The sequence below is a fragment of the Populus euphratica genome, unplaced genomic scaffold (assembly GCF_000495115.2).
Source record: "Populus euphratica unplaced genomic scaffold, PopEup_1.0 scaffold21.1, whole genome shotgun sequence".
NCBI classification, from domain to species: Eukaryota; Viridiplantae; Streptophyta; class Magnoliopsida; order Malpighiales; family Salicaceae; genus Populus; species Populus euphratica.
In genome coordinates, this window is record NW_011499887.1 from 416,943 (window position 1) to 427,082 (window position 10,140).

At 32.6% G+C, this 10,140-nt stretch overlaps 1 protein-coding gene across 1 annotated transcript; it reads right to left on the reverse strand.

The window, feature by feature from the left end:
* Positions 1–1,434: 1,434 nt before the first annotated feature.
* LOC105130600 (uncharacterized) lies at positions 1,435–1,932 on the reverse strand. The gene has a single exon (XM_011033175.1). It carries the CDS (start codon positions 1,930–1,932, stop codon positions 1,435–1,437), a length of 498 nt encoding a protein of 165 aa, XP_011031477.1.
* Between the last annotated feature and the right edge of the window lie 8,208 nt (positions 1,933–10,140).

The following is a 10,140-nucleotide window of genomic DNA, read 5'->3' on the forward strand; positions in this document are numbered from 1 at the left end:
TAAAAAATTAATTTTTAATAAAAAATTAATTTTTAATAAAAAATTAAATTTTAATAAAAAATTAAATTTTTTAAAAACACTCCCAAACTTTCTAAGTGTTGGTGGTGGATCAATTGTGTGCTCTAATATTTTTTTTAATGTTTGAAAAAGTACAATTTTTTTATATATTTAATTTTATTCTTATTTTTTATTCAATTTTTTCTTTTATTATTTAATTTTATTTAATTTTTATATTAAATTTCATCATTATTTTTTGAATTGGTGTTTATCATTTTTTTATTTCAATTTTATTTTTAATTTAATCTTTGAACACTTTATTTTGATTTATTTTTATATTAAATTTAATTTATTTTTATTGTTTTTTGTTTTGTTTTAGATTTTTTTATTGTTTTTTTTTCAATTTCACTCCTTTATATCTTATGATTGAAAATTTTATTTCATTATTTTCTAAAGCTTGCCATGTTTGAAGTTAGTCACATACTCCTGACTAGAATTATACCTTCTGAATATTAGCACACTTAACTTTAATTTTTTTATTTATTATATATTACATATATATTAAAATAAAAAATAATATCTAATTCTAATATAAAATACTTATTTGAAGCCAAGGAAATAATTTTAAGTAAATGAAAACAATCTCAGAAATAAAATAAAAAAAAGCATAAAAATGCTACTTGATTTTAGGTTTAACAAGCCATCACTGCCAGAATTATGTGAAACAAAAATGAATGAATTGGTAGGATGAGTGGAGAGCAAAAGATGCTCATCACTCCAGCACGCTATATGTATCTTGGAGGAGAAGAAGGACAATTGACTCTCCAACGGGCAAACGGACGGTGCCCAACCCACCCGCCGCACAAGACATTCTATGATCATATGGCCGAAACTACCATGAGTTCATGATAACATTAATTAGAAAAATATTTCAAATGCCCAGAACACTCCATCATGATTGTAAACTGGGAATTCTTGCCAGCCCAAATAGAAAAAAACTATACTTTATTTGCCTTTGTGTCATGCCTGCCGCCCATCCATTGGAGTTTTGAACCAGTCCAACTTTCCTGTTGTATGGTCAAGGTATTTATCAGTCAAGGCATAATTATGTATTAACGGGGATATAGTTAGCCGAACAGATTTGAACAAATCAACTCTTTTTTCTTTTCTTTTGGTTTTTTGGATCATGATGCAGACACCTAATTGGATCTTAATGAACTGTATTCATTCAAAGCATTCTAGCACCAAAACTTTGAGATTAAGTATAATAATAATCGATTTATTACAAAACAAAAATACGAACGATACATGTGATAAAGCTGGAAGACAAGCCAAAACAGACACTGCGAATACCGATGAAAAACACAAGAGGACAAGGATGTTTGGCATGTGAAGACGGAGGGGAACTTCAGGCCTCCTTCTGCATCTTTCCTTTGCTTAAAACGCCCTATTAGGAGTTCTTTTAGAAACAGCATAGCTTATGCTTCTGGGATAAACATGACCAGTCTTAGCCTTGACATCCTGATCTTCATCAAAATCGCATGACGTTTCTTCGTCGATTCTTCCAATAGCAACGCTACGACTCCTAGACATATTGTCTGCTACTTCAGCTGCAGATTTTTTATCACGAGTAATATATTGCTGTCTTGTACGAACATCCATGTTGTTGCTTCGTCCTAAAGTACTCCTTGTGGATGCAGCCCTTAAAAGCTCCCTGTAGTCATCATCAAAGTGGTTTGATTTTGAGGAGCTGACACTGTAGCTGCGAGGCATGTTATTAAGATTTCCTGTAGGGTAACCCATCACGTAAACCTGGTCTGAGTATTCAGTCATGCCTTTCATGTAGAAGTCCCTGGCGCTGGTCAAAATCTTGAGGGGCACCTTCAGAATCTTTTTCAGTTTGCTCTCTTTGCTAGGCTTCTTATTGGTAGCCATCTTTTCCAAAGTGTGAATGGATTGAAGTGATAATAAATACAGGTTTTTATGGGAGATATTGGGAGCAAGAAATGAGAAACAGCAAGAAGAATATAAGAATTTAGAAGGGAAAACTCACTCAAAAGTCATGATCTCCTTGTGGCCTCCAGAGATGAACCGATAGATTGATGGGTATATATTTGCAGTTGCGGGGATTGGAAGGCAAATATATATGAAATTGCTGGGGGCTGCTAATATGATGTCAATTGCTAATTTACTATATATGAAACGCTGGCCCATATAGTTAATTAATATAAAATAAAGTTTTACTTATCATGTTCCACTAAAAACTCTTAATGAAACCTTGGTCAAGAAAAAATAAAATTTACAATTTTTTTTAAATCACAATTTCAAAAACTATTGAGAAAGCCAAATATACACTCAATTAATGTAAGATCTTTCATATTAAATCCAGTAATTATGTTGGAGTAAGAAAAATAAATTGTATTTATAAAACAACATGATTGTATTTGTTTATAATAAAGAGAGAAAAATGATATTGAAAATAAAATATTAATTCTTGTAACCACTCTGTAAATATAATTATTTTATAATATGTGTGAGTATTTAATTAACCCATTAACTTAGGCACGTTTTCAAAGTAATTAAGCCAGAACATAGATAAATGAGAAACTGCTAGCCCTTATAGAAACGGCACACAAAAAGAAAGAAGCTTTCATTTTTTCCTATTCCTCGTCGAGTCATAGTGGTTGAAAAATGACTCTGTGATTTTTTCTTATCAGTGGACTTCTGGTATTAAGGAAGACTGATGACAAACTACCAAGATGAAGTTTCTTACCATGAAGTGATTCGGGTGGTGTTCAACTATATATCAAAGTCCCATTATTCATAACTGGCAAGCTCAAAACTGAAGAAAACGACTCTATTTGAACCTGCTTGATTCATGACATCAAACATAAAAAGGGATGCATTCAACGAATCCCAGTTGCCCTTCCGCATAGTAGCTAGGGCTTGTAGGGCTCGCTCGAGCAATTGTTGTTTCTTTAAATATGGTGGAACACCAAACCAAATTGAAGTTCCCTGCAAGTCACTATACTCTTCCATCTTGAAGCATGTTCCTCCTTCACAGCTTCTGTTCTATGCTTCTGTGGACTTGACAGAATAAGAGACAACCAACTAATTATACTAATCCTCATTGCAACAAGGAATGCCATGAATTGGTCACTTCTTCTAATCATTGCTAGGAAAGTTTCCACGTAGCATCTAAAAGGAAAGTTAAGGAATTGAGTCTTCTTCAACCTCTCTCCAATACAAGTTAGTCGACGGTTCATCGTTAACTGTACATCACTAAACTCGTGAAAGTAGGTTAATGTAGCCTACAACAAAACCTATTAAAAAACACCATAGACATTTCCCTTCGTAAACGTGGATGAGCACAAAAGGTTATTGTCGCATCTGATATCGCGAAAGCCTTAAAAATTTATTAAATTTTTGGAAAGAACGGATTTCTAGCATCCTATTCTTTAATGGAGAATTGTCTTTATTTAAGGAGTCGCCACCTAGTATTATGGTTACTAGGAACCCTAACTGGTCAACAGAGATTCTATGGTCCGAGACTAGTTACGTAAAAGGGAAGATATCATCACCCCTAAACATCCTACCTAAGGCAGGCTGCATTGCTGATTTTTGTCCTTAATTGCTAACATTTTTTTTTTGTTGGTTTATACTATGATGGTTTTGCATGTAATATTTCTGACTCTGGCGTCAGTGAATATTTAACTACAGATATTTCCAACTCTGCCGTTGGTAAATATCACGTAGCTATAAAAATAAAATAAATTTAAATCAGTTATTTTTTTATTCCCGACTCTGCTAACATTTTTTTTTTGTTTGGTTTATACTATGATGGTTTTGCGTGTAATATTCCTGACTCTGGCGTCAGTGAATATTTAACTACAGATATTTCCAACTCTGGCGCTGGTAAATATCACGTAGCTATAAAAATAAAATAAATTTAAATTATTAATTTTTTATTCCCGACTCTGGCGTCAGTGAATAAACAAATCAAATAAATTTATTTTTACGCATCAAATAAAATTATTTTTACGCATCACAAAAAAAAATTAAATCAGTATTTTTATTCCCGACTCTGGCGTCGGTGAACAAATGAAAAAAAATAAACTTATTTTTTATGCATGTACATATTTTTTTATTTTTTTCTAGCTAAATAAAATAAAACAACGAATAAAAAAATAATATAAATTTAAACCGGTATTTTTATTCCTGACTCTGGCGTCAGTGAATAAACCAATAAATTTACATTATTTTTTTATTTTTATTTTTGTACTTTGAAATATTTTATTTTTTACCTTTTTTTTATTTTTTATTTTTTATTTTTCGGGCTGCGCTGGGCTAAACCCAGCCCAGCATATATATTGGTGGCTGGGCTCCGCTCAGCCCCACAGGGGCTGGGCTGCGCCCAGCCGGCCCAGTCCAGTCACTGGCCCAAACCAGTGACTGGCTGGGCAACCAACTGATGCACGCGTGAAGTAACTTCACACGTGCATCAACAGTGTGAAGGTAATTAAGTTACCTTCGCACTATTCAAATGGCAGTTTGAACGCAAGAGTAAAGAAACCGAAAGCCAACGAGCATACCTGTTTCTAGAGATTATGAAGAAGGCTGCGACACTGAAGGGGTTCAACTACTTTCTGTTTAGGGTGATAGTGAAGAAGGTTGCTGCGTGACACGACTAAAAGATTGATGTCTTCTCCCAAGTGCAGGAGTGTCGAAGTAATAAATAACCCGGCAAGACCGGGGTCGAACCACAAGGAGGTTAATTGTACAAATTATAAAAAAAAATTATAAAACAACAATAACAACAACAACAATAGTAATAATAATAATAATAATAAAGAAAGAGAAGAAGAAGAAGATGATGATGATGAGAACTTAGAGATGAAATATTAATGTAAGGATTAAACAATAATAATAACAAATGTCAAGGTTAGAGGTTCCACTAATGGTATATCAAACAAGTATAGTATAAACTCTTATTATTGAATTGGAAACCACACACAAAGGAGGTTCCAATCAGATTATATATTGTTAACATGATTACATTAGTCATCTTATTCAATTAATGCTAATACTTGTAAATCTCATCAAGCATTCATGATTATAACTTATGTTAACAACAAATCAAGTTCCTTTCATAGCTCAGGTGTCGGTTATACCATACATTATGGGCTATGAAAGTGCCAAGCATTTGTTGTACCAAGTGTTATACAACATAAATCAAGATTAATCATTTAACAAGCAAAGTATTAAAGAGTAAACAAGATAACAAATATAAAACATGTTAGTATCAAACATTAAAGTCCATATTAAGTTTACATTATACTTATTCTCACACCATTAGTGTAACCTTTTCACCTTGACATAATTAACTTAGCTAGACATAATGAAAGAAAGCAAAATAGATAAACAAAATAAGAACATAAAAGTTAACTAAGTAAAGGAAAGGAAATGAAAGGCATAAACTTAATATTAATGAAAACAAAGCATAAAAAATACAAAGAGAGAAAGGAAGAGCATGATCTTGATCTGAACACCAAGATGCCTAAATGCATGGCAAATGCCTCCTTTTATAGGCCAAAATTGGGAACTATTGATTTGATGACTAATTGATAAGTGGGTGACCAACTTTTGACTTGGTGACAATCCTTATCTTCTCTTGTCTGCCCAAAACGTCATTGATAACGTCAAAACTGGAGCCAGTTGCAAACATGAAAGTTGTAGGCAATTGTCTCAGCTTTCTTGTGTAAAAAATTCAGCTCATTTGGACTTCTAGAACTCCAGATATGGCCAAAATACCGAACAGTGCTCGGGCTGGAAGACAGATTCGGGCTTCTTTGTTGTTTCTACAATTTGGACTTGATAATGGCCTTTTTAGATCTTGGGCTCCATATGAAAGTTGTAGGCCTATGTCTTACCTTTCCATCCATATAAATTGGACCTAAATCTGAGATATATAGCTCCAGATATGACCCATTTACCGAACAGTGTTCCGGTTTGGATTGCACCGACATCTCTTCTCTAAGTTTGACCATCTCTTTATCCATGCAATTTAAGTTCTTCAAGTCATCAATCAATCCTTTCATTTATGTGATAGACCTGCATTAAAAATAGACATTTACCACAAATTAAAGGTATCTTATATTATTAGATATATTATTATAAAACATGCTTTGGTTAAGGAGTTATTGATACTTCAAGTGCAAAATGATGATATAAAACCATGATAAAAATGCACTTTTAAGTACTAATCACACCCCCCAACCAGCTTATTACTAGTCCCTAGTAATCAAAGCGTAAAATAGAAAAACAATTTGCAAATTCCACAAAGCAAGGTATTCATCATTTAACTTCCATTAATCTATCCAGATAAACAAACTCTCATTAAATTTATATATCTGCTCAATACCTCTTAACAAGATATTAATAAACCTTTCTTTTGTGCTCAATGTATCAACACATAATTATGGGGCTTTTCTTGGAAGAAAACAAAATTTTTGTTCTAATGTTTAAGGTTAACTTCCTTGGGTTGGGATTATTATTTTTGTCTTTTTTTTTCTTTTTTTCTTTTTTAAAAATCTATATACATATAATTTAAAAACATCATGCATCTTTAACCCATGTAACGAGCTTTCAGCTAATGACTCCCAGACCAGTTGGTCTTAGGGCATTAGGTGTTAAGACACCCCTACGAGCTTAGTAACTCGGGTCGCAGATACTGATATGTAGATAGTGCAATGTTTGATTCCCTTAAGCTTTTCTCCTCAACCCATGTAACAAGCGTTGGGCCAATAGCTCCCAAGTCAGTTGACTTTAGGGTATTAGGTGTTAAAACACCCCTTCGGGCTTAATTGCTTAGGTTAGGGAGGCTACGAAACCAAACTTATCTACATTTTTATTATCATCATTTTTTTTTCTTCTTTTTTTTCTTTTTTTTTTCTTTCTTTTTTTTCATGTTTTTTTTTTAATTATATACAATCCCTTTCCCTTAGTTGTTACCTTTAACAAAAGAACATAAATAATGTAATAATCCAATATGCAACCCACAATCATATGTTAAAGTGTGTGTGTGTAAATTAAGGTTTAAGAATACATGTTAAATAAGTATATGAGCAGAATTAAGTGGTAACAATACGAGAGTTTGTAAACCTGAATATTTCAGGAAGTATTATAATAGACCTTGTTAAGAATGGTTACTAAGATGCGTCTCAAGAGTCACTTTAACAAAAGAACTCCTTTACTCTGCCATCCTAGTAACAACAATTATGCACATGCTTTATGAAATGAAAAACAATTTTTTTTTATCAACTACTACCCTCTCCCCCCAACCAAAACGAGACATTGTCCTCAATGTTCTAAGGTAGAAAGATAGAGTATAAAAGATATCACCTGAAATAACGAACACTGACAAAACCTGAAACACACTAAAACAAAAATAAGAAATAACAAAACATAATAATAAAACCAAAAGACACAAAAATTCACAAATGAAGGCTCAAATCCAATCTAAGCTTTTTACGGCTTCCCGTAGATGACCAATTTATGCGACTCATGGAAGGATCAATCACAGGAATGAAAGATTGTAGTTGGTCAATCAACTGTTCAGCAGTAGCAGCAGAGATTATGATTTGTCGTGCAGAAGATGTTAGAAATTCCTGTTCCACAGCATGATCAAGAAAAGACAACAACTTATCATAATAACCATTAACATTTAACAAACCTATGGGTTTATGGTGAATGTGCAATTGAGCCCAAGAGGAAATATGAAAGATCTCTTCCAATGTGCCTAGACCACCTGGTAAAGCAATGAAAGCATCAGCATGGTTAAACATTGCATTCATTCGAGCCGACATTGTGGAGACCTGAAGTTCCTCTCCAATTGTTTTTCCAATGATGTCCCCTTGTGCCAAAGCTTCAGGGACGACCCCCAAAACTTGACTACCTCCTAAAAATGCAGCTATTGACACACCTCCCATTAACCCAAGACTGCCTCCCCCATACACTAAATGAATCTTTCTCTCAGCTAGCACCTAACCAAGATGATTTGCTGATTCTAAAAACTCCTTTTCTTTCCCAGGACTAGATCCACCGAAAACACAAATATTTCTTATTTGATGACCTGAGGAACTTGCCATTTCTACACACTTCTGTATTTGTTAAATGTATGGGTTGAGTAGAAATGAAAGGAAGGAAAAGAGGGTTTTATAGATGAGAAATTAGAAAGGCAATCATAACATCTATATGTAGGCCAGCTAGAGTCTCACACACTCTCTCTCTCTTTTTATTTATTTATTTACTTTTGAAAAAAAACATGTGTATGTACAGGTAGTTGTGATTGTGGCTCACATCTTCCCTTGGTTTTACGTCCAAGAACGGCTTAAACGCCCTCTATGGGTCGGGGATAGGCTTCCCATCCAGTTTTCTTAAAAACTGGCAAACAGGGTCTTTTTTAGTCAGATTCCCAAGACTAAGTCGATCATGTTCTTTATGAAATAGTGGCCATAAATCATGAATTGCACGATGCACATCTCCACTAGGATGCGTCTCAAGAGTCAATAGAAGATTATCTAAAGACTCCTTACTCAGGCCATCCTTAATGAATTGTATTTTATCTTCACGGTTTATAGATACCATTCCTAAAGAACGACATTGTGTATTACAAGTCCATCTAGCACATCGATGACAGACTTCTAGTCGTTTTGCACGACGTTTCTTTGCAAAAGTGCTTTTACCTGTTCCAGGCATGTGTGAAATAAAGAAATTAGTTTTTTATATTAAAATATATTAAAAAATTAATTTTTAATAAAAAAATTAAATTAAAAAAAAAGTCTCAAACTTTCTAAGTGCTAATGGTGGATCAATTGTGTGCTCTAATAATTTTTTTTAATTTTTGAAAAAGTACAATTTTTTAATTTTTTTATATATTTAATTTTATTCTTATTTTTTATTCAATTTGTTCTTTTATTATTTAATTTCATTTAATTTTTATATCAAATTTGATTATTATTTTTTGAATGGGTGTTTATTATTTATTTATTTATTTTTATTTATTTTATTTTTAATTTAATCTCTAACACTTTATTTTAATTTATTTTTATATTAAATTTGATTTTTTTTATTGTTTTTTATTTTGTTTTAGATTTTTTTATTACTTTTTTTTTCTTTCAATTTTACTTCTTTATATCTTATGATTGAGAATTTTATTTCATTATTTTCTAAAGCTTGCCATGTTTGAAGTTAGTCACATACTCTTGACTAGAATTATACATTCTCAATATTAGCATAGATTAACTTTCATTTTTTTTTTATTATATATTACATATATATATTAAAATAAAAAATAATAACTAATTCCAATATAAAATACTTATTTAAAGCCAAGGAAATAATGTTAAGTAAATGAAAAAAATCTCAAAAATAAAATAAAATAAAAACATACAAATGCTACTTGATTTTGGGTTTAACAAGCCATCATTGCCAGAATTATGTGAAACAAAAATGAATGAATTGGTAGGATGAGTGGAGAGCAAAAGATGCTCATCACTCCAGCACGCTATATGTATCTTGGAGGAGAAGAAGGACAATTGACTCTCCAATGGGCAAAGGGACGGTGCCCAACCCACCCGCCGCACATATGGCCGAAACTATCATGAGTTCATGATAACATTAATTAGAAAAATATTTCAAATGCCCAGAACTCTCCATCATGATTGTAAACTGGGAATTCTTGCCAGCCCAAATAGAAAAAAACTATACTTTATTTGCCTTTGTGTCATGCCTGCCGCCCATCCATTGGAGTTTTGAACCAGTCCAACTTTCCTGTTGCATGGTCAAGGTATTTATCAGTCAAGTCATAATTATGTATTAACGGGGATATAGTTAGCCGAACAGATTTGAACAAATCAACTCTTTTTTCTTTTCTTTTGGTTTTTTGGATCATGATGCAGACACCTAATTGGATCTTAATGAACTGTATTCATTCAAAGCATTCTAGCACCAAAACTTTGAGATTAAGTATAATAATAATCGATTTATTACAAAACAAAAATACGAACGATACATGTGATAAAGCTGGAAGACAAGCCAAAACAGACACTGCGAATACCGATGAAAAACACAAGAGGACAAGGA